Genomic DNA, 25,798 nt, shown 5'->3' on the forward strand with positions numbered 1-25,798 from the left:
ATTATTTTTTATTGATTATATGTTTCATGTTGTATGTTAATGTGAGTCCAATTTCAATAAAAGTTACGTTTTAGATTACCAATATGAGTGCCCCATAAAAAGGAGTTGTCTTCTCTTTCTGTATACCATATTATATACTTGGTCATAACACATTTGGAGGGAGATATATCAAAGCTTGGAGAAAGATAAAGTGGAGAGAGATAAAGTACCAACCAATCAGCTCCCGTAATTTTTCAAAGACAGCTTGTAAAATGGCAGTTAGAAGCTGATTGGTTGGTACTTTCTCTCTCTCCACTTTATAGCTATCGCCAAGCTTTGATAACTCTCCCTCCTTTGTTTCCCTCAACCAGATGTTATATTTTGCTTGAGCAAGTGCCACTAGCTCCCCCAGATCACTGTTCCTGGAATCTGTACTTTCAGGGGGAGATGTGTTATAGTGGCATGGATCGTGCCGCTGTAGCTCTTCCTGCTTCGCCTCTTTACTGAATTGAAGCAGGAAGCAGTACCGACGGGTTGTATTAACATCTCGTCTGCTGGAGTGGGGGGAGTGAAATCTTCCCCCTCCGGTGATCCCTGCCAGACCCCACAGTGCATCAAAAACAAACCGAAATAGCAGCGCTAGCAGGAATACGTAATCATATAAGTAAGGATTGAATGAAAAAAAGTTATATTATTTAATTGGTCACATATATATAAAAACCATTAAAAATCTCTAAAAACAATGAAAAGAAAAGTTCACAATGGTAACAGCTGCCTGTAAAGTGTGATCCTTTCCCATTTCTAATAGGCTGGTTTGCAGATGGGTGAGAGGGGTAAAGGACTGACAGCACAGTCTTAATGGTATACTATTACCACAATGGTACCGCTGGAGGTGTAGTCCCTTGTAAGTGTCCCTTTGTTGTCATAAGAAACTATTCAGGGTCCGGGGTCCTCACTAGATTGCGGTGTCCTCCTTACATGAAGAGGGTTCGTGAAACTCCAAGTGCAGTTCGTCACCACAATTTTTCTGCTGAAATTCAAGGTCCAGTCTTGGTCCGGGCACACACGGCAGCAATCAGTTTGGTGAAAAGTGACCCAAAGTGCCACCTGGTCACTTTTCACCAAACTGATTGCTGCCGTGTTTATGTCTACTTATTTGGTAGACCACTTCCATCGGTGAGAGACCATCCATATCCCCTGAGTGTGTTTTATGGTGATGTTTTATGATTAAAATTATGTCACACTATTGGAGGCTTTGTTTCTCTCTTTTTGGTTTTACTACATTGATGAGAGGATTTTGAGTGGAAGGAATCCAGACTGGTGACATTCCAGCTCCTACAAAGCGTGGTTGTCCACTTATTAATACGGTAGACCTATCATTTTGGTACGAGATTCCTTCAAAGATGCCACCTAAATTGATATGAATGTTTTAGACATAATATACTATGTATGTTTTATTTCATTTTCTATGAGCGCCTGGGGACTCATATGGTGAATTTCTGATTATAGCATTACGTATTCCTGCTAGCGCTGCTATTTCGGTGTTGTTTTTGGTTCATTTATTGGGTGTGACTAAACCCAATTTTATAGCAGCAGCATTAATTAAACAACACCAATACGCACCCGATCTCCCAATTCTTGGTAAAATGTTTTTGCCCACAGTGCATCAGCCTAGTGCTGATGTTCAGTCTCACACCTCCTAGTCTGCTCCAGTGGGCATTGCCGAGATCTCGCAAGATCTCCCAACCACAGCCCGGTGCCCAGCAGCCGTCACAGCCAGGGACAGTGCAGTGGTGGGGCAATGGATAGCTGCAGCTGTTGAACGGTCAGTGCCACTGACCATTCATACATTTGCTGGCACACTGGCGCGCTATCTTATAGATGGCAGCGCTAATTATACATACAAAGAAGCCGTATATGTTGTACTTAGTGTGCAGATACTGCTGAGGCCCATAGCTCCTCTTCTTACATCTCCCCCTCAGTTCTGTGTCTTCCTGTTAATAAAACCATTATAGAAATGCAAGTATCTTAAAGAATACATATATAATAAGAATAATAATTTAATTGGGCTAGCTGGATCTGTAGCCGATAATCAGAAAATAATTTCTAAATAAATGAAAAAGTTGTCAAGTAATGAAAACAAAAGGACAACATACGATGTGTCAGGCGCTAGATTGGATACCAATGTACTGTGTAAAAATATGCGGACAATTATCTGGCTGCCTTCACAAGGTGGACCTGGAAATCCACCTAAACAGGAACAAAAGAAATGAATGAAGGCGCACAAAAAAATAAATGTCAATAAATAAATAAAGCTGACAATTATTTTTTTGTGCGCCTTCATTCATTTCTTTTGTTTAAGTAATGAAAACCAAACCCCAAACTGCACTTTTTCTAGAAGACTGAAGAAAGCATCAGCCCTTCTGAGAAGTGCCTGCAGTAATAATTACACCTCATCTGTATGTTGCAACACTGACTCATTTAGACCCCTTGATTTAATCAGAAAGTGGATGGAAGTATTATTTGCTTATGTAAGATGGTTTAAAACTAGATGTCATGTCCTATATTTTGCAAGACGTTTTTCTTAGGACAAAAAAAAAAAAAAAAGCTGAAATACCAGTCTATGGTTTATCAAGGACAGATAGTCACGGCTTTTGTAAGCAGAATTAATTCTTCCAGACGCTTGCTTTACTACAAGAAACTTGGCTTTTCAGACTGGAAAACCCCATACATTACAACTGTTAGACAACAGATGATGCAGCTTTGTCATGTATACCTTGTTTTGCAGATTCGGATATTTTCTCAAACTTTTGACAGCACAACTGCTGAGTGGTTTCCGCTGATAGCACGTCCTTGTTTTTAGCCCGCGCTTTATCTAGTGCTTTATTGGCATTTTCATAATCTACCAAAGAGCGAGATCTTCTGTACAAGAGATCCTGAAGACGAGGACAGTTCAGTCAATAGACATAAGTGTAACATAAGTGTAATAGAGTATACATTGGTTGCTGTTTAAAACAAGTTTTTGTGCTGTTGTCAGCTGTTTTTAAAACTTACCCAAACTTTAAAATGAAAACAGCATACATGTGTAAAGATGGGTTGGGTTCGTGTGACCGGCGGTTGGGAGACCAGGCGGTCACCATACTGACGGCGAATCCTGGTTTTTAGATGAGCGAAAGGGGGGTGGGGGTAGGGTGTCGAGAGCAATATAACGGCTTGCAGGGGAATAGTCCCAGTTGGTCGGCGTGCTGACCGTTGGGCTGTTCACCATTCGGATCCCGGCGTCACTAGAGTGACCGGCGGTCACATAACCCGCATCCCGTAAAGACAGGAGTACAGCCAGCACATCAAATCCCATACTCAAGCTAGACAAGTAATGTCAGCGGTCATCATCTCCTCACAATATACAATACAAGAACCACTTCTACTATAATGTGTTTACCTATAAAACTATTCATCCAAAATAATAATAATAATAATAAGAAGAAGATTTACCTTAGCAGCTTGTGATTCTCTTAAATAATATTTTAGGAGATCGGAAAGCTTCAGGTCTTCATCAGCTGATACCCGGGCTTCAATTTTCTACAGAGTAGAAGAAAATGTACACAACTTGTTAGATGTTGGTGTGAATAATAGCAGATAAAGACAACACAAGAAAATTAGTATAACGCTCTGCATGGGCTAAATATTCAGTCATACAATTTTGCAACTACAGATGGGTCCACCGTTATCTAGGCTGTTACTGCGCCTAGACAGAGATTTGGTCACTCAGCATGCAATACACATCTCCACCACTGAGTGGCTAATGTTCCACTAATCCAGTACTTTAGATCGAATAGCGGTGGATTGATCTACAGTACAAGCTCTGGAAAATGGTCAGTGACGACTGTAATGTTAATATACAGTCCTGTACTGCATACTGTACACACAGATGGTGACCAATGGTCAGACAGAGTTAAAAAAATAATAAGATTTTAAACCTACCGGTAAATCTTTTTCTCCTAGTCCGTAGAGGATGCTGGGGACTCCATAAGGACCATGGGGCATAGACGGGCTCCGCAGGAGACATGGGCACTGTAAAGAACTTTAGACTGGGTGTGCACCGGCTCCTCCCTCTATGCCCCTCCTCCTAACCTCAGTTAGAGAAACTGTGCCCAGAGGAGACTGACAGTACGAGGAAAGGATTTTGTTAATCTAAGGGCAAGGTTCATACCAGCCCACACAATCCATACCGTATAACCTGGAATATACGAACCAGTCAACAGCATGAAACAAACAGCTCAGTCAAGACTGATCAAAACTGTAACATAACCCTTATGTATGCAATAACTATATACAAGTCTTGCAGCATGTTGTCCGCACTGGGACGGGCGCCCAGCATCCTCTACGGACTAGGAGAAAAAGATTTACCGGTAGGTTTAAAATCTTATTTTCTCTTACGTCCTAGAGGATGCTGGGAACTCCGTAAGGACCACAGGGATTATACCAAAGCTCCAAAACGGGCGGGAGAGTGCGGATGACTCTGCAGCACTGAATGAGCAAACATGAGGTCCTCATCAGCCAGGGTATCAAACTTGTAGAATTTAGCAAAAGTGTTTGAACCTGACCAAGTAGCCGCTCGGCAAAGCTGTAATGCCGAGACGCCTCGGGCAGCCGCCCAAGAAGAGCCCACCTTCCTAGTGGAATGGGCCTTTACCGAATTTGGTAACGGCAATCCAGCCGTAGAATGAGCCTGCTGAATCGTGTTACAGATCCAGCGAGCAATAGTCTGCGTAGAAGCAGGAGCGCCAACCTTGTTGGCTGCATACAGGACAAAAAGAGACTGTTTTCCTAACCCTAGCCATTCTGGCTACATACATTTTCAAAGTCCTGACCACATCAAGGGACTCTGAATCCACCAGGTCCCTTGTAGCCACAGGCACCACAATAGGTTGGTTCATATGAAAAGAGGAAACCACCTTAGGCAAAAATTGAGGACGAGTCCGCAACTCAGCTCTGTCCACATGGAAAATCAGATAGGGGCTTTGTGATATAAAGCCGCCAACTCAGACACTCGCCTTGCAGATGCCAAGGCCAACAACATAACCACTTTCCAAGTGAGATACTTTAATTCCACGGTTTGAAGAGGCTCAAACCAGTGAGACTTAAGGAACTGTAACACCACGTTAAGGTCCCATGGTGCCACTGGGGCACAAAAGGAGGCTGGATATGCAGAACTCCCTTCACAAAAGTCTGGACTTCTGGTAGAGAAGCCAATTCCTTCTGAAAGAAAATAGACAGGGCCGAAATCTGTACCTTAATGGAACCTAATTTTAGGCCCAAATTCACTCCAGTCTGTAGGAAGTGGAGAAAACGGCCCAGATGGAATTCTTCCGAAGGAGAATTCTTGGTCTCACACCAAGACACATACTTCCTTCAGATACGGTGATAATGTTTCGCTGTCACCTCCTTCCTAGCCCTTATCAGAGTAGGAATGACCTCATCCGGAATGCCCTTTTCAGCTAGGATCCGGCGTTCAACCGCCATGCCGTCAAACGCAGCCGCGGTAAGTCTTGGAACAGACAGGGCCCCTGTTGCAACAGGTCCTCTCTGAGAGGAAGAGGCCACGGATCTTCTGTGAGCATTTCCTGCAGCTCCGGATACCAGGCCCTTCGAGGCCAATCTGGAACAATGAGAATTGCCTGTACTCCTTTTCGTCTTATGATTCTCAATATTTTTGAGATGAGAGGAAGAGAAGGGAACACATAGACCGACTGAAACACCCACGCAGTCACCAGGGCGTCCACTGCTACCGCCTGAGGGTCCCTTGACCTGGCACAATACCTCGGGAGCTTTCTGTTGAGGCGTGACGCCATCATGTCTATTTGAGGCAGTCCCCACTGACATGCAATCTCTGCAAAGACTTCTTGATGAAGTCCCCACTCTCCTGGATGGAGATAGTGTCTGCTGAGGAAGTCTGCTTCCCAGTTGTCCACTCCCGGAATGAAGACTGCTGTCAGAGCGCTTACATGATTTTCCGCCCCGCGAAGAATTCTGGTGGCCTCCGCCACTCTGCTCCTTGTTCCGCCTTGACGGTTTACATGAGCCACAGCCGTGACGTTGTCTGACTGAATCAGAACCGGTAGGTCGCGAAGAAAATTCTCCGCTTGACGTAGGCCGTTGTATATGGCCCTCAATTCCAGTACGTTGATGTGTAGAAAAGCCTCCTGGCTTGACCACAGACCCTGGAAGTTTCTTCCCTGTGTGACTGCTCCCCATCCTCGGAGGCTCGCGTCCGTGGTCACCAGAACCCAGTCCTGAATGCCGCACCTGCGACCCTCTAGAAGGTGAGCACTCTGCAGCCACCATAAGAGAGATACCCTGGCCCTGGGGGACAGGCTGATCTTCTGATGAATATGTAGATGTGACCCGGACCATTTGTCCAGAAGGTCCCACTGAAAAGTCCTCGCATGGAACCTGCCGAAGGAAATGGCCTCGTAAGACGCCACCATTTTTCTCAGAACTCGAGTGCATCGATGGACCGACACCCTTTTCGGCTTCAACAGGTCCCTGACCAAGATCTGGAGTTCCTGGGCTTTTTCCCTCGGAAGAAAAATTCCTTTTTTGTTCAGTGTCCAGAATCATGCCTAAGAAAGGCAATCGGGTCATTGGAACCAACTGTGACTTTGGCAGATTGAGAATCCAGCAGTGCTGCTGCAACACCCTCAGGGAGAGTACCACGCTTTTCAGTAACTGTCTCTCGATCTCGCCTTTATCAGGAGATCGTCCAAGTACGGGATAATTGTGACTCCCTGCCTGCGCAGGAGCACAATCATTTCCGCCATTACCATGGTGAAAATCCTCGGGGCCGTGGAAAGCCCAAATGGCAACGTCTGAAATTGGTAATGACAATCCTGTACAGCAAACCTCAGGAACGCCTGATGAGGAGGATATATGGGGACATGCAGGTATGCATCCTTTATGTCCAGAGACACCATAAAATCCCCCCCCCCCTCCAGGCTGGCGATGACCGCTCTGAGCGATTCCATCTTGAATTTGAACCTTTTCAAGTATAGGTTTAGGGATTTTAAATTCAGAATGGGTCTGACCGAACCGTCCGGTTTCGGGACCACAAACAGGGTTGAGTAGAACCCCGTCCCCTGTTGAAGCAGGGGAACTTTGACCACCACTTGTTGTTGACACAGTTTTTGAATTGCATCTAAAACTACTTCCCTCTCTGGGGAAGAAGCTGGTAGGGCCGATTTGAAAAACCGGCGAGGAGGCACATATTCGAATTCCAGCTTGTAACCCTGGGATACAATTTCTATTGCCCAGGGATCCACCTGTGATTGAACCCAGACGTGGCTGAAAAGTCGAAGACGTGCCCCCACTGGGGCGGACTCCCTCAGCGGAGCCCCAGCGTCATGCGGTGGATATAGTAGAAGCCGGGGAGGACTTCTGTTCCTGGGAACTAGCTGTAGCTGGCAGCTTTTTCCCTCTTCCCTTACCTCTGGCAAGAAAGGAAGATCCCCGACCTCTTTTGGACTTATGCGACCGAAAGGACTGCATCTGATAATGTGGCGTTTTCTTTGGCTGTGAGGAAACATAAGGTAAAAAAGTAGATTTACCTGCAGTAGCTGTGGAAACCAGATCCGTGAGACCTTCCCCAAATAAGTCCTCACCTTTGTAAGGCAAAACCTCCATATGCCTCTGAGTCGGCATCACCCGTCCATTGGCGGGCCCACAGGGCTCGCCTAGCAGAAATCGCCATGGCGTTGGCTCTTGAACCCAGTAGGCCAACGTCTCTCTGAGCATCTCTCATATATAGTACAGCATCTTTAATATGACCCAAGGTCAATAAAATGGTATCCTTATCCAGGGTATCAATTTCAGCAGACAAGGTATCTGTCCAGGCTGCTACAGCGCTACAAACCCAAGCCGACGCTATCGCCTGTCTAAACAAGGTACCAGTATGCGTATAAATCGACTTCAAGGTAGTCTCCTGTCTGCGATCAGCAGGATCCTTGAGGGCTGCGGTATCTTGAGATGGCAGCTCCACCTTTTTGGATAAGCGCGTTAACGCCTTGTCCACCCTGGGGGAGGATTCCCACCGTATCCTGTCCTTAGCCGGGAAAGGATACGCCATAAGAATCCTCTTGGGAATCTGCAATTTCTTGTCTGGAGTTTCCCAAGCCCTTTCAAACAACTCATTTAGCTCATGAGAAGGGGGGAAAGTAACCTCAGGTTTCTTTTCTTTAAACATGTGGACCCTCGTGTCAGGGACAGAGGGGTCATCAGTGATATGCAACACCTCTTTTATTGCAATAATCATATAATGAATACTTTTTGCCAACTTTGGCTGCAATCTCGCATCATCGTAGTCGACACTGGAGTCAGAATCCGTGTCGGTATCAGTGTCTGCTACTTGGGATAGTGGGCGTTTCTGAGACCCAGAAGGGCCCTGTGATATAGTGAAAAGCAAAGATTGACTCCCTGCATTTTCCCTGGACTCTGCTTTGTCCAATCTCTTATGTAATAAATTCACATTTGCATTTAAAACATTCCACATATCCAACCAATCAGGTGTCGGCGTTGCCGACGGAGACACCACACTCATTTGGGTGGTCTTCAGTATGCCGACTGACGGGATCCCGGCGCACAGTATACCGGCGCCGGAATCCCGACAGCCGGCATACCGACACTTATTCTCCCACGTGGGGGTCCACGACCCCCCTGGAGGGAGAATAAAATAGCGTGGCGAGCGCAGCGAGCCCGCAAGGGGCTCATTTGCGCTCGCCACACTGTCTGAAAGCCGGCGGTCGGCCTCCTGGCGCCGGTATGCTGGTCGCCGGGAGCCAGACCGCCGGCATACCATACTGAACCCCACTCATTTGCTCCACCTCCTCCCTAGTAGAGCCTTCCGCTTCAGACATGCCGACACACGCGTACCGACACCCCCACACACTCAGGGAAATATCCAATCTGGAGACAGTCCCCCAATAAGGGCCTTTGGAGAGACAGAGAGAGAGTATGCCAGCACACACCCAGCGCCAATGACCCTGGAAAACAATTTCCCAGACACATAGCGCTTTAATATTATTCAATATACATTCACTGCCAAATTAAGTCCCCCCCCCCCCCCCCTCTCTTTTTAAGCCCTCTGTCACCGTGTTAAGCAGGGGAGAGTCCGGGGAGCCAGCTTCTCTGCAGTGTGCTGTGGAGAAAATGGCGCTGGTCAGTGCTGTGGAATCAAGCTCCGCCCCCTCAGCGGCGGGCTTCGGTCCCGCTCAAAAATACAATACTGGCGGGGGATTTGTATATATATTGCCTCCGCAGCCCATATATACTAAAATGCCAGCCTAGAGGTTTTATATTGCTGCCCAGGGCGCCCCCCCTGCACCCATCCGTGCCTCAGTGTGTGTTGTGTGTGGGAGCAATGGCGCTGCGCGTTACCTCAGTGAAGACCAGAAGTCTTCTGCCGCCTGTGAGGTCTTCTTTCTTCTAATACTCACCCGGCTTCTATCTTCCGGCTCTGCAAGGAGGACGGCGGCGCGGCTCTGGGACGAACGGCTAGGGTGAGACCTGCGTTCCGATCCCTCTGAAACATAGAAACATAGAATTTGTCGGCAGATAAGAACCACTTGGCCCATCTAGTCTGCCCCTTTTTTATTTTTTTATATATTATTTTTTTTTTTTTATCACTAACCTTATTTGTTCCTTATTTCTTTGTAAGGATATCCTTATGTCTATCCCATGCATGTTTAAATTGCTCTACTGTCTTAGCCTCTACCACCTCTGATGGGAGGCTATTCCACTTGTCCACTACCCTTTCTGTGAAATAATTTTTCCGCAAATTTCCCCTGAACCTCCCCCCCTCCAGTCTCAGTGCATGTCCTCGTGTCCTATTGCTTCTCTTCATTTGGAGAATGTTTCCCTCCTGGACTTTGTTAAAACCCTTCATATATTTGAAAGTTTCTATCATGTCCCCCCTTTCTCTTCTCTGCTCCAAACTATACATATTGAGATTTCTTAGTCTTTCTGGGTATGTTTTGTGATGTAGGCCATGCACCATTTTAGTTGCCCTCCTTTGTACAGTTTCTAATGTATTAATATCCTTTTGAAGATATGGCCTCCAGAACTGAATACAGTATTCTAGATGAGGCCGTACCAATGACCTATACAGTGGCATTATTACTTCTTTCTTTCTGCTGCTGATTCCTCTCCCAATGCAGCCAAGCATCTGACTAGCCTTCCTCATTGCCTTGTTACATTGCTTACCTGCCTTTAAGTCATCTGAAATAGTGACTCCTAGATCCCTTTCCTCCTCAGTAGTTTCCAGTATAGTGCCATTAATACTGTATTTAGCTTTAGGATTTTTGAGACCCAAGTGCATGATTTTGCATTTTTTGGCATTAAACTGTAATTGCCAGACTCTTGACCATTCCTCTAGTCTACCTAGATCCTCAATCATTTGTTTTACCCCACCTGGTGTGTCTACCCTGTTGCATACCTTTGTGTCATCTGCAAAAAGGCATACTTTCCCTTTAATCCCATTTGCAATGTCACCAATAAAGATATTGAAAAGCACTGGTCCAAGTACAGATCCCTGGGGTACTCCACTGGTAACATTTCCCTCCTGTGAATGCACTCCATTTACCACAACTCTCTGTTTTCTATCCTTCAACCAAGATCTTATCCATTCAATAATCCTAATATCCAATCCCAAACTTTCAAGTTTATTTAGCAGTCTGCGATGTGGAACTGTGTCAAAAGCCTTACTAAAGTCAAGATAAGCTATATCCATGGCTCCACCTTTATCCATCACTTTAGTCACACAATCAAAAAAGTCAATAAGATTTGTTTGACATGATCTTCCCCCAGTGAATCCATGCTGTTTGGGATCCAGTAAATTGCCGGATTTGAGATGATCTACAACTCTTTCTTTTAAGAGTGTTTCCATCAATTTCCCTACTACTGATGTAAGACTCACTGGTCTGTAGTTGTTTGCCTCTTCCTTGCTTCCACTTTTGTGCAGTGGGACTACGTTTGCTCTTTTCCAGTCCCCTGGAATTTCTCCTGTAGCTAATGACTGGTTGAATAATTCTGTCAATGGTGCTACCAGCACCTCTTTAAGTTCTTTTAGTATCCTTGGATGTATCCCATCTGGCCCCATAGATTTGTCCACTTTCAGCTTTGAGAGTTCTGTTAGGACCTTCTCCTCTGTAAATGTACTTGTTTCATTTTCCTGAATATCCCTGCAACTTAACTGTGGCCCCTTCCCCTCTCTTTCAGTAGTAAATACTGAGCAAAAATAATCATTAAGATGATCTGCTATTAAATTGTCTCCCTCAACAAGATTCCCAGTGTCCGTCTTTAGTTTTATAATTCCGCCTTTTGTTTTTCTTTTTTCGCTTATATACCTAAAAAAAGTTTTGCCTCCTTTACCCACTGACTGGGCCATTTTCTCCTCAGCTTGTGCCTTTGCACATCTGATTACCTTCTTTGTCTCCTTCTGTCTAACAAGATATATCTTTTTGTCTTCATTATTTTGTGTCTGCTTATATTTCCTAAAAGCCATCTTTTTTGCTCTCACAATATTTGCTACTTCTTTTGCAAACCACACTGGCTTCCTTTTCCTTGTGTTTTTCCTAACAGTTTTGATACAAAGGTCTGTTGCCTTCAATATTGCACATTTGAATGTTTTCCACCTCTCCTGCACTGTTTCCAAGTTCCTCCACTCTGCCAAAGAATCGCTTACACATTTTCCCATCCCTACAAAATCAGCCTTCCTAAAATCCAACACCTTTGTTTTTGTATGGGACGAGTCAGTCTCTGTCTTAATGCTGAACCATACTGCTTGATGATCACTGGATCCGAGGTTTTCACCCACTTTTACGTCTGATAATCTGTCTCCATTTGTAAGTATTAAGTCTAATATTGCGTCTTTCCGAGTGGGCTCCCTCACCAATTGGTGGAGGGATGCTCCCTGAAGGGAATTTAAAATGTTCCTACTTCTAGTGGAACTAGCAACAGACACCTCCCAGTTTACATCAGGAAGATTAAAGTCTCCCATGATTATTACCTCTCCTTTTAATGCCATTTTAGTTATGTCCTGCAATAGGTTCTTGTCAAGTTCCTCTTCCTGACCTGGTGGCCTGTATATCACGCCAATACGAATAATCAACTTTTCCCCTGTTTCTATGGTCACCCAAAGGGCCTCAGTTTTTTCTTCAATACTTTGTATTAATGTAGTCTTTATGGCATTTTTTACATACATTGCTACCCCTCCCCCGATTTTTTCCAATTCTGTCCTTCCTAAACAAAGTATATCCCGGTATAGCTATGTCCCAGTCATGATTTTCATTGTACCATGACTCTGTAATTGCTTCTTAGGCTAATGGTGTCCAGTAGCCTAAGAAGCAGAGCCTATCACTTAAGTAGGTCTGCTTCTCTCTCCTCAGACCCACGACGCAGGGAGCCTGTTGCCAGCAGGGCTCCCTGAAAATAAAAAACCTAACAAAATTCTTTTAATCAGAGAAACTCAGGAGAGCTCCCCTGTAATGCACCCATTCTCCTCTGGGCACAGGATCTAACTGAGGTCTGGAGGAGGGGCATAGAGGGAGGAGCCAGTGCACACCCATTCTAAAGTTCTTTATAGTGCCCATGTCTCCTGCGGAGCCAGTCTATACCCCATGGTCCTTACGGAGTCCCCAGCATCCTCTAGGACGTAAGAGAAAAATAGTTTATATAGATGCAAACGAACATGTTAAAACACGTGTGTATGCAGACGCAACTAATGTGTGAAAGGAATAATGTAGCTCATTAACTTTAAAGTATGTTCAGTGCACTAAATACCGTGTTTTGACTAAATACCGTGTTTTGAAATATGAGCGTCCGAGTCCCCTATCGGCATAAACAAACACCAATGGGAAGGAATCGCTGCTTGCAGTACTTTTACACATGAACTTGTAAATCTTCCATGCAGTGATGTGGGCAAGCGATGAAGGCTCCCGCCTTTCACGCTGAGAGTTCCGGGTTCGATTCCCAAAGTGGCAATCTATATATTTTTTCCCCCCGACATTCACTTTATTAGTTTTTTTTCTTTGTAATCCTTTTTTCTTTGTAAATTTTTTTCTTTTCTTTAAATTGCGCAAGGTCCCCCCTCCTAAGCATAACCAGCCTCGGGCTCCTTGAGTCGGTCCTGGTTGTTAAAATACAGGGGTAAAAATGCATGGGGTTCCCCCGTATTTAGACAACCAGCACCGGGCTCTTTGTCCGGTCCTGGTTCCAAAAAAACGGGGGACAAAAGATGTGAAGCCTGAAGCTGTCCCCCCCAAATCCCTGGGCGGTGGATGGGGGCTGATAGCCTTTCAAAGATAAAATAAAATAATATTGTCTTTTGTTGTGGAACTACAGGTCCCAGCAAGCCTCCCCCGCTTGCTGGTACTTGGAGAACCACAAGTATCAGCATGCGGGGAAATAAACAGGCCCGTTTGAACCTGTAGTTCTACAACATAAGAAATACCCAAATAAAAACAAGACACACACCGTTACAGTACAATTTTATTAAAACACACTTACACACTCATACATACTTACCTAAATCCCACGCCGGCCAATCACGTCCACTTGTCCACTTCATACTGATACTGTAAGAACCACTGTGACCATCTAGTCTTTAGTTAAACAGACAAAAGACTTTGGACAAGGTTACTCTAAATTGCATTTGGAATTGAATGCATACAGTAGAGATCTATACATACAGTACTGTACAGTATCTACTTTATCCTTCCATGTACAGTATGGCACGGCTTGAAATCTCAGACTATAAGAGGACTTAAAGCACAGTCGCCATGCTTTGTGATTTTTCTTAAGTTGCTTCTTTATTATGGTACTTTATACATACAGTACTCTACTGTATCACGGCAAACAAAATTGTTGGGTGTACCCAAGGCTGGTCTATAAATATACTGTACAGTAAGTCAGTTTCCAAAGAAACACTGTGCAATACTGTACATCAGGGATGGGAAACCCCTCAATCTTCCAGCTATTGTTGAACTAAACATCCCAGCATGCCCTGCAACAGTTTTAGCATGGCAAAATAGCAAAACTACCAAGGCATGCTGGCACTGTATGTGTAGTTCATTCAACAACAGCTGAAGGACCAAAGGTTCAGTGTACAGAGTGAATAAAAAAAATTAAATAAACGGATCAGTAAAGAAAATGCTCCATGTACAGTCCTGTACAGTCTTTTCCACAGGAAATGTGTATTAGAGGTACTGTATACACTAAATGTACAGTAAAAATAAAATAAAAATTTACTCACCGGTAATTCTATTTCTCGTAGTCCGTAGTGGATGCTGGGAACTCCGTAAGGACCATGGGGAATAGACGGGCTCCGCAGGAGACTGGGTACTCTAAAAGAAAGATTAGGTACTATCTGGTGTGCACTGGCTCCTCCCTCTATGCCCCTCCTCCAGACCTCAGTTAGGGAAACTGTGCCCGGAAGAGCTGACACAACAAGGAAAGGATTTGGAATCCAGGGTAAGACTTATACCAGCCACACCAATCACACTGTACAACTTGTGATAACCATACCCAGTTAACAGTATGAACAACAACTGAGCCTCCTTTTACGGATGGCTCATAACAATAACCCTTTAGTGAAGCAATAACTATATACAAGTATTGCAGAGAGTCCGCACTTGGGACGGGCGCCCAGCATCCACTACGGACTACGAGAAATAGAATTACCGGTGAGTAAATTCTTATTTTCTCCGACGTCCTAGTGGATGCTGGGAACTCCGTAAGGACCATGGGGATTATACCAAAGCTCCCAAACGGGCGGGAGAGTGCGGATGACTCTGCAGCACCGAATGAGCAAACTCAAGGTCCTCCTCAGCCAGGGTATCAAACTTGTAGAATTTAGCAAACGTGTTTGAACCCGATCAAGTAGCAGCTCGGCAAAGCTGTAAAGCCGAGACCCCTCGGGCAGCCGCCCAAGAAGAGCCCACCTTCCTTGTGGAATGGGCTTTCACTGATTTAGGATGCGGCAGTCCAGCCGCAGAATGTGCCTGCTGAATCGTGCTACAGATCCAGCGAGCAATAGTTTGCTTTGAAGCAGGAGCATCCAGCTTGTTGGGTGCATGCAGGATAAATAGCGAGTCAGTTTTCCTGACTCCAGCCGTCCTGGAAACATAAATTTTCAAAGCCCGGACTACGTCCAGCAACTTGGAATCCTCCAAGTCCCGAGTAGCCGCAGGCACCACAAAAGGTTGGTTCAAATGAAACGCTGATACAGGTTGAGTCTCCCTTATCCAAAATGCTTGGGACCAGAGGTATTTTGGATATGGGATTTTTCCGTATTTTGGAATAATTAGATACCATAATCAGATATCATGGTGATGGGACCTAAGTCTAAGCACAGATTGCATTTATGTTACATATACACCTTATACACACAGCCTGAAGGTCATTTTAGCCAATATTTTTTATAACTTTGTGCATTAAACAAAGTGTGTCTACATTCACACAATTCATTTATGTTTCATATACACCTTATACACACAGCCTGAAGGTCATTTAATACATTCTTTTTAATAACTCTGTGTATTAAACACAGTTTGTGTACATTTAGCAACCAAAAAACAAAGGTTTCACTATCTCACTCAAAAAAGTCCGTATTTCTGAATATTTGGATATGGGATACTCAACCTGTACCACCTTAGGGAAAAATTGGGGACGAGTCCTCAATTCCGCCCTGTCCATATGGAAGATCAGATATGGGCTTTTACGTGACAAAGCCGCCAATTCTGACACACGCCTAGCCGAAGCTAAGGCCAACAGCATGACCACCTTCCACGTGAGATACTTTAGCTCCACGGTCTTAAGTGGCTCAAACCAGTGTGATTTCAGGAAATTCAACACAACGTTAAGATCTCAAGGTGCCACTGGAGGCACAAAAGGGGGCTGAATATGCAGCACTCCCTTAACAAACGTCTGAACTTCAGGCAGTGAAGCCAGTTCTTTTTGAAAGAAAATAGATAGGGCAGAAATCTGGACCTTTATAGATCCTAATTTTAAGCCCATAGACACTCCTGACTGTAGGAAGTGCAGGAATCGACCCAGCTGGAAATCCTCTGCCTTCCTGGCCTCACACCAAGCAACATATTTTCGCCATATACGGTGATAATGTTTTGCTGTCACATCTTTCCTAGCCTTTATCAGCGTAGGAATAACTTCATCCGGAATGCCCTTTCCCGCTAGGATCCGGCGTTCAACCGCCATGCCGTCAAACGCAGCCGCGGTAAGTCTTGGAACAGACAGGGCCCCTGTTTAACAGGTCATGTCTGAGAGGCAGAGGCCATGGGTCCTCTGAGATCATTTCTTGCAGTTCCGGGTACCAAGTTCTTCTTGGCCAATCCGGAACGATGAGTATAGTTCTTACTCCTCTCTTTCTTACTATCCTCAGTACCTTGGGTATGAGAGGAAGAGGAGGGAACACATAAACCGACTGGTACACCCACGGTGTCACTAGTGCGTCCACAGCTATCGCCTGAGGGTCCCTTGACCTGGCGCAATATCTTTTTAGCTTTTTGTTGAGGCGGGACGCCATCATGTCCACCTGTGGCAGTTCCCATCGGTTTGCAATCAGTTAGAAAACTTCCTGATGAAGTCCCCACTCTCCCGGGTGGAGGTCGTGTCTGCTTCCCAGTTGTCCACTCCCGGAATGAACACTGCTGACAGTGCTAGGACGTGATTCTCCGCCCATCGAAGAATCCTTGTGGCTTCTGCCATTGCCATCCTTGCTTCTTGTGCCGCCCTGGCGGTTTACATGGGCGACCGCCGTGATGTTGTCTGACTGAATCAGTACAGGTTTGTTTTTTTAAGCAGGGGCTCTGCTTGCCCCAGGGTGTTGTAAATGGCCCTTAGTTCCAGTATATTTATATGTAGTGAAGTCTCCAGACTTGACCACTGGCCTTGGAAGTTTCTTCCCTGAGTGACTGCCCCCCATCCTCGGAGGCTTGCATCCGTGGTCACCAGGACCCAGTCCTGTATGCCGAACCTGCGGCCCTCGAGAAGATGAGCACTCTGCAGCCACCACAGCAGAGACACCCTGGCCCTTGGGGACAGGGTGATCAACCGATGCATCTGAAGATGCGATCCGGACCATTTGTCCAACAGATCCCACTGAAAGATCCTTGCATGGAACCTGCCGAAGGGAATTGCTTCGTAAGAAGCCACCATCTTTTCCAGGACTCGCGTGCAGTGATGCACCGACACCTGTATTGGTTTCAGGAGGTCCCTGACCAGAGATGACAATTCCTGGGCTTTCTCCACCGGGAGAAACACCTTCTGCTGTTCTGTGTCCAGAATCATGCCCAGGAAAAGCAGACGCGTCGCAGGAATCAGCTGCGACTTTGGGATATTCAGAATCCAGCCGTGCTGTTGCAACACTTCCTGAGAGAGTGCTACGCTGACCAACAACTGCTCTCTGGACCTCGCCTTTATGAGGAGATCGTCCAAGTCCGGGATAATTATAACTCCCTTCTTCCGAAGGAGTATCATCATTTCGGCCATTACCTTGGTAAATATTCTCGGTGCCGTGGAGAGACCAAACGGCAACGTCTGGAATTGGTAATGACAGTCCTGTACCACAAACCTGAGGTATTCCTGGTGAGGTGGGTAAATGGGGACATGCAAGTAAGCATCCTTGATGTCCAGCGACACCATAAAATCCTCCTCTTCCAGGCTTGCAATAACCGCCCTGAGCGATTCCATTTTGAACTTGAACTTCTTTATATAAGTGTTCAAGGATTTTAAATTCAGGATGGGTCTCACCGAACCGTCTGGTTTCGGTACCACAAACATTGTGGAATAGTAACCCCTGCCCTGTTGAAGGAGGGGGACCTTGATTATCACCTGCTGGATGTACAGCTTGTGAATTGCCGCCAGTACTACCTCCCTTTCCCTGGGAGCAGCTGGCAAGGCTGATTTGAGGTAACGGCGAGGGGGAGTCGCCTCGAACTCCAGCTTGTATCCCTGAGATACAATTTGTACAGCCCAGAGATCCACTTGTGAGCGAACCCACTGGTTGCTGAAGTTTCGGAGACGCGCCCCCACCGCACCTGGCTCTGCCTGTGGAGCCCCAACGTCATGCGGTGGACTTAGTGGAAGCAGGGGAGGATTTTTGTTCCTGGGAACTGGCTGCCTGGTGCAGCTTCTTTCCTCTAGCCTTGCCTCTGGCCAGAAAGGATGCTCCTCTGACCCGCTTGCCTTTCTGAGGCCGAAAGGACTGCATTTGATAATACGGTGCTTTCTTAGGCTGTGAGGGAACCTGAGGTAAAAAAGACGACTTCCCAGCAGTTGCTGTGGATACGAGGTCCGAGAGACCGTCCCAAAACAATTCCTCACCCTTATAAGGCAAAACCTCCATGTGTTTTTTAGAATCAGCATCACCTGTCCACTGCCGAGTCCATAATACTATCCTGGCAGAAATGGACATTGCATTAATTCTAGATGCCAGCAGGCAAATGTCCCTCTGTGCATCCCGCATATATAAGACGACGTCTTTTATATGTTCAATGGTTAGCAAAATAGTATCCCTGTCGAGGGAATCAATGTTGTCTGACAGGGTATCAGTCCATGCTGCTGCAGCACTACACATCCAGGCTGAAGCAATAGCAGGTCTCAGTAGAGTACCAGAGTGTGTATACACAGACTTCAGGATAGCTTCCTGCTTTCTATCCGCAGGATCCTTTAGGGCGGCCGTATCCTGAGACGGCAGTGCCACCCTTTTTGATAAGCGTGTTAGCGCCTTGTCCACCCTAGGGGATGTTTCCCAACGTAACCTATCCGTTGGCGGGAAAGGGTATGCCATCAGTAACGTCTTAGAAATCACTAGTTTCTTATCAGGGGAACTCCACGCTTCTTCACACAAATCATTTAATTCATCAGATGGGGGAAAAGTCACTGGCTGCTTTTTCTCCCCAAACATAATACCCCTCTTGGTGGTAACCGGGTTAATGTCAGAAATGTGCAATACATCTTTCATTGCAGTAATCATGCATCGGATGGCTTTTGTAGACTGTACATTTGTCTCATCCTCATCTACACTGGAGTCAGACTCTACCATCAGAGCTAGCGGGCGTTTATGAGCCCCTGACGGCTTCGGAGTCACCTGGGCAGGCGCGGGCTGAGACCCCGGCTGTCCCAAGGCTGCTGCGTCATCGAACCTTTTATGTAAGGAGTTGACACTGTCGGTTAAGACCTTCCACATATCCATCCAATCAGATGTCGGCCCCGTCGGGGGCGACACCACATTTATCTGCCCTGCTCCGCCTCCACGTAACCCTCCTCATCAAACATGTCGACACAGCAGTACCGACACACCGCACACACACAGGGAATGCTCAGACTGAGGACAGGACCCCACAAAGTCCTTTGGGGAGACAGAGAGAGAGTATGCCAGCACACACCACAGCGCTATATAACACAGAGATTTACACTGCTAATAAGTGATTTTCCCAATAGCTGCTTGTCTGTATCGATTTGCGCCTAAATTTATGTGCCCCCCCTCTCTTTTTAACCCGTCTTGTACCTGGATACTGCAGGGGAGAGCCTGGGGAGCGTGCTTCCAGCGGAGCTGTGAAGGGAAAATGGCGCTGGTGTGCTGAGGAAGAAGGCCCCGCCCCCTCAGCGGCGGGCTTCTGTCCCGCGTTTTCTTTAACTTAATGGCGGGGTTTTTTACACATATACAGTTAGCTGACTGTATTATGTGTATTTTTTTGCCAAAAGGTAATATAATTGCTGCCCAGGGCGCCCCCCCCCCAGCGCCCTGCACCCTACAGTGACCGGAGTGTGTGGTGTGCTGTGGGAGCAATCTTAATGAAAGACAGGAGTCTTCTGCCGCCGATTTCATCGTTCTTCTGTCTTCTGGCTCTGCAAGGGGGACGGCGGCGCGGCTCCGGGAATGGACGATCGAGGTCAGGCCCTGTGTTCGAACCCTCTGGAGCTAATGGTGTCCAGTAGCCTAAGAAGCACAAGCTAGCTGCACGCAGGTAGGTTTGCTTCTCTCCCCTCAGTCCCACGTAGCAGTGAGTCTGTTGCCAGCAGATCTCACTGAAAATAAAAAACCTAACAAATACTTTCTTTTCTAGCAAGCTCAGGAGAGCCCACTAGGAGCACCCAGCTCTGGCCGAGCACAGATTCTAACTGAGGTCTGGAGGAGGGGCATAGAGGGAGGAGCCAGTGCACACCAGATAGTACCTAATCTTTCTTTTAGAGTGCCCAGTCTCCTGCGGAGCCCGTCTATTCCCCATGGTCCTTACGGAGTTCCCAGCATCCACTAGGACGTCAGAGAATTTTTTTTATTACAAACACAAATGCATCCCATATGGAAATCTGCTGTACACAGCAGACAGCTTATGGTGACAGGACTCACTTCCTGTATCCCCACCCATAGTCGTGGTGTATTTTAGATAGCGTAATGAGACGCTCCTGCAGCATTGCCCTGATTCATGTAAAACCTGTGTGCAAACAGTATCTCTATTGAATGTGAAGCACAGTAACAGTACAGTAAGCATATTACAATAGAAAAAAAATAGTGTCAGGGAAAAAACCGCCTCATGACAGATACACAAGCTCATGTCTAAATGTACAGTAAGCAGTGATCCCTTGCCATTGGTTTTAGATTATGCCCTAATGGTTAGGGGACTTGGCCGCTCACGTACTGTACTGTATCCCTGACTTCAATGGACCGCACTGTTGCTTAAACTCCTTGTTTTGCGTCTGTATACACTATATTTATTAATTGATCACTCTAGATGACCTCATTGCCCATGTGTATTTTAGCTAGGGGTTTGTGACGCTCCTTCAGCATTGCCCCGTAGCCTGCAAAACCTATGCCGTCGCTCGCTCCATAGCAGAGTGCTGCCACGAGGCGGGGGGAGTCGGGCGGCGGCCATTTTGTCAACCTGCTAGGCGATCGAGTCCGATGTGTTCGTAATGTGCATAGAGCTCACCTAGCCTTATCGCCCCTGTGTATTTTAGCTAGGGGATTGTGACGCTCCTTCAGCATTTCCCTGTAACTTCCAAAACCTATGGCGTCGCTCGCTCCATAGCTGAGGGGTTCCATGAGGCAAGGAGTCACAAGTGGTAGCAATTTCAATCGAGTCTGCCCTGCTACAGAATTGTATGTGTATGTGTATGCCTTATCCTCATAGCCGCTGTGTATTTTACAGTACAAACGCTCCTGCAGCTTTGCCCTGCTTTATGTAAAACTTGAGTGCACACTTCTATTGAATGCGAAAGTATAGTACAGTACGATGGATACAAAAATAAAAAAAATAATAAAGTGTCTGGAAGAAACTAACATGCATTCGTACAGTACTTTAGGAATCGAACCCGGGACTCTAATCATGGGAAGCGAAACACTTCACCATTCGGATACGTCGCCGCTGACAGGTGAATAAGCCCATTGGTTTTGATTATGCCGTAATGGCTACGGGATTAGGACGCTAACATACAATATCCCTAACATCAATAGACCACAATGTACTTGTAACACGTCCGTTTGCGTCTGTGTACACCACAGGTTTTATTTGTTGATTAGTCTGCGGGACTTGGACGCTCACATATTCCTAACGTACTGTAAATGGACTGTACTGTGGCTTTAACACGTTGGTTTGCATCTGTATATACTGTACTACTGTATTTACAGTACTTCTGCACACTAATATACTGTATGACATACTGTAGCATATTGTAGCATAATGAGACGCACCAGTAAAGTAGTTCTTACTATGTATTTCGGTATTGTATTTTACTGGAGACCACACGCATGCGCAGTGGTGATTTTAAAAAGCGACATCTGGTGGATGATCGCAGGTATTACACTTAAAGGTAACGCCAAATACTCTGTGCGCCTCCCTACGACAAGGCGCGCCTCCCTGCGCCCAGGCACGCTGCGTATGCCCGATCGTTACTAACGCCTCAGCCAGCCAAGATAACGGAGGACCCATCTGTACTATTAAAATACACATCACCATGGACAGCCAATTTGTAACCTAAGAAAATCATAAGAACGTAGCCAAAAAAAAATGTAAGCATACTGGCTTAACGGAGAAAATAATGGCTGCCATGCCTGTTTTAGGATTACAATTAATTTAAGGCATAAACTAACATCGCTTACAGGAACAGATGAGTAACAGTAGTATTAGATCTACTATCTCTACCATGATGCCTGGTAAGTTTGTATCAAGGGAAACAAAGTAAAAGGTCAAAAGGTGAAACATCCTTAACTTATCTTAGTGGTTCTAAAACCTGGTGCAGTTTCACCCTGAGGTGCCAAAGGGCACTTGCAGGGGTTGAGAACCAATTTTTTGGCCAATGTGATAGTCAAAGCCAGTTCTAGTAGATGCGAATTATAAAATATATGGACAAAGAAGCACAACCCTGTCCACCACATATCCAAACCTAAGGATGACAGGTAAACAATTTAATTTAATTATTTGTGCCAAGTTCTTCAAACAAGAAATGTTTGTCCTAGGGGTCCCGTAAAAAAAAAAAAAAGGTCATACTCTAGGGCACAGTGTTTAAAGAAAGTTTGAGAACCTTTGACTTATTCACGATTACACATTGAAAGGTCTAAATAATTTTTTGGGCAAACACAATTGCAGGCTGCAAATGTGGCTGCATGACCCTGTGTACCTGGCCTATCAGTGCAAGGATCCAATGGCTAAGCAAGGATAGCCTGATTCAGTTGCTGTGTCCCTCTAATCATTTTGCATAACATTCAATGTGTATGGGAAAGCAGGCAATTCTTTTATATCTGCAGGGTCCGAAAGGAGAACAAAAATAAGAATTTACTTACCGATAATTCTATTTCTCATAGTCCGTAGTGGATGCTGGGACTCCGTCAGGACCATGGGGAATAGCGGGCTCCGCAGGAGACAGGGCACATCTAAAAAAGCTTTTAGGTCACATGGTGCGTACTGGCTCCTCCCCCTATGACCCTCCTCCAAGCCTCAGTTAGGTACTGTGCCCGGACGAGCGTACACAATAAGGAAGGATCTTGAATCCCGGGTAAGACTCATACCAGCCACACCAATCACACCGTACAACTTGTGAACTGAACCCAGTTAACAGTATGATAACACAAACGAAGTAGCCTCTGAACAGATGGCTCACAACAACAGTAATAACCCGATTTTTGTAACAATAACTATGTACAAGCATTGCAGACAATCCGCACTTGGGATGGGCGCCCAGCATCCACTACGGACTATGAGAAATAGAATTATCGGTAAGTAAATTCTTATTTTCTCTAACGTCCTAGTGGATGCTGGGACTCCGTCAGGACCATGGGGATTATACCAAAGCTCCCAAACGGGCGGGAGAGTGCGGATGACTCTGCAGCACCGAATGAGAGAACTCCAGGTCCTCTTTAGCCAGAGTATCAAATTTGTAAAATTTTACAAACGTGTTCTCCCCTGACCACGTAGCTGCTCGGCAAAGTTGTAATGCCGAGACTCCTCGGGCAGCCGCCCAGGATGAGCCCACTTTCCTTGTGGAATGGGCCTTTACAGATTTAGGCTGTGGCAGGCCTGCCACAGAATGTGCAAGTTGGATTGTACTACATATCCAACGTGCAATCGTCTGTTTAGACGCAGGAGCACCCAACTTGTTGGGTTCATACAATGTAAACAACGAGTCAGATTTTCTGACTCCAGCTGTCCTTGAAATATATATTTTTAATGCTCTGACAACGTCCAGTAACTTGGAGTCCTCCAAGTCGCTAGTAGCCGCAGGCACCACAATAGGCTGGTTCAAGTGAAATGCCGAAACCACCTTAGGGAGAAATTGAGGACGTGTCCTCAATTCTGCCCTGTCCGAATGGAATATCAGATATGGGCTTTTGTATGACAAAGCTGCCAACTCCGAACTCTCCTGGCTGAAGCCAGGGCCAACAGCATGGTTACCTTCCATGTAAGGTATTTTAAATCTACCGATTTTAAAGGCTCAAACCAATGAGATTTGAGAAAATTTAGAACCACGTTCAAATCCCACGGTGCCACTGGAGGCACTATTGGGGGTTGTATATGTAGTACACCTTTGACAAAAGTTTGTACTTCAGGCACTGACGCCAATTCCTTCTGGAAGAAAATTGATAAGGCCGAAATTTGAACTTTAATGGACCCCAATTTTAGGCCCATAGACAATTCTGCTTGCAGGAAATGTAAGAATCGACCCAATTGAAATTCTTCCGTTGGAGCCTTCTTGGCCTCACACCACGCAACATATTTTCTCCAATGCGGTGATAATGTTGTGCGGTCACTTCTTTCCTGGCTTTAATTAAAGTAGGAATAACTTCCTCAGGAATGCCCTTCTCTTTTAGAATCCGGCGTTCAACCGCCATGCCGTCAAACGCAGCCGCGGTAAGTCTTGGAACATACAAGGTCCCTGCTGAAGCAGATCCCTTCTTAGAGGTAGAGGCCACGGATCCTCCGTGAGCATCTCTTGAAGTTCCGGATACCAAGTTCTTCTTGGCCAGTCCGGAGCTACCAGTATTGTTCTTACTCCTCTTTTCCGTATAATTCTCAGTACCTTTGGTATGAGAGGCAGAGGAGGGAACACATACACTGACTGGTACACCCACGGTGTTACCAGAGCGTCCACAGCTATTGCCTGAGGGTCTCTTGACCTGGCGCAATACCTGTCCAATTTTTTGTTGAGGCGAGACGCCATCATGTCCACCTTTGGTTTTTCCCAACGGTTCACAATCATGTGGAAAACTTCTGGATGAAGTCCCCACTCTCCCGGGTGAAGGTCGTGTCTGCTGAGGAAATCTGCTTCCCAGTTGTCCACTCCCGGGATGAACACTGCTGACAGTGCTACGACATGATTCTCCGCCCAGCGCAGAATCCTTGCAGCTTCTGCCATTGCACTCCTGCTTCTCGTGCCGCCTTGTCGGTTTACGTGGGCGACTGCCGTGATGTTGTCGGACTGGATCAACACCGGCTGACCCTGAAGCAGCGATTTTGCCAGGCTTAGAGCATTGTAGATCGCTCTTAGCTCCAGTATATTTATGTGAAGAGACGTCTCCAGGTTTGACCACACGCCCTGGAAGTTTCTTCCCTTTGTGACTGCTCCCCAACCTCGTAGGCTGGCATCCGTAGTCACCAGGACCCAGTCCTGTATGCCGAATCTACGGCCCACTAACAGATGGGCAGTCTGCAACCACCACAGGAGAGACAACCTTGTTCTCGGTGACAGTGTTATCCGCTGATGCATGTGCAGATGCGATCCGGACCATTTGTCCAGCAGATCCCACTGAAATGTTCGTGCATGGAATCTGCCGAATGGAATCGCTTCGTACGAAGCCACCATCTTTCCCAGGACTCTTGTGCATTGATGTACTGACACAGTTCCTGGTTTTAGGAGGTTCTTGACAAGTTCGGATAACTCCCTTGCTTTCTCTTCCGGGAGAAATACCTTTTTCTGAACCGTGTCCAGAATCATGCCCAGGAACAGCAGATGTGTTGTCGGGGTCAATTGAGATTTTGGAAGATTTAGAATCCACCCGTGTTGCTGAAGCACTACTTGTGTTAGCGCTACACCGACTTCCAGCTGTTCTCTGGACTTTGCCCTTATCAGGAGATCGTCCAAGTAAGGGATAATTAATACGCCTTTTCTTCGTAGAAGAACCATCATTTCGGTCATTACCTTGGTAAAGACCCGAGGGGCCGTGGACAACCCAAACGGCAGCGTTTGAAACTGATAATGACAGTCTTGTATCACGAACCTGAGATACCCTTGGTGTGAGGGGTAAATCGGGACATGT

The 25,798-nt window shown here is 46.1% G+C and overlaps 1 protein-coding gene across 1 annotated transcript in view; it reads right to left on the bottom strand.

Annotated features, from left to right (window-relative positions):
* The window catches only part of SNX6 (sorting nexin 6), a 170,505-nt gene that overhangs the window by 4,909 nt on the left and 139,798 nt on the right, over window positions 1–25,798 (bottom strand). Inside the window, exons 11-12 of the mRNA XM_063947875.1 lie at window positions 3,472–3,558; window positions 2,756–2,915 (exon numbers count right to left, since the gene is read on the bottom strand). Of these exons, the coding sequence (XP_063803945.1) occupies window positions 2,756–2,915; window positions 3,472–3,558 (247 nt within the window). The remainder of the gene's footprint in view (window positions 1–2,755; window positions 2,916–3,471; window positions 3,559–25,798) is intronic.

Source organism: Pseudophryne corroboree, chromosome 12, assembly GCF_028390025.1.
Source record: "Pseudophryne corroboree isolate aPseCor3 chromosome 12, aPseCor3.hap2, whole genome shotgun sequence".
Taxonomy (NCBI): Eukaryota; Metazoa; Chordata; class Amphibia; order Anura; family Myobatrachidae; genus Pseudophryne; species Pseudophryne corroboree.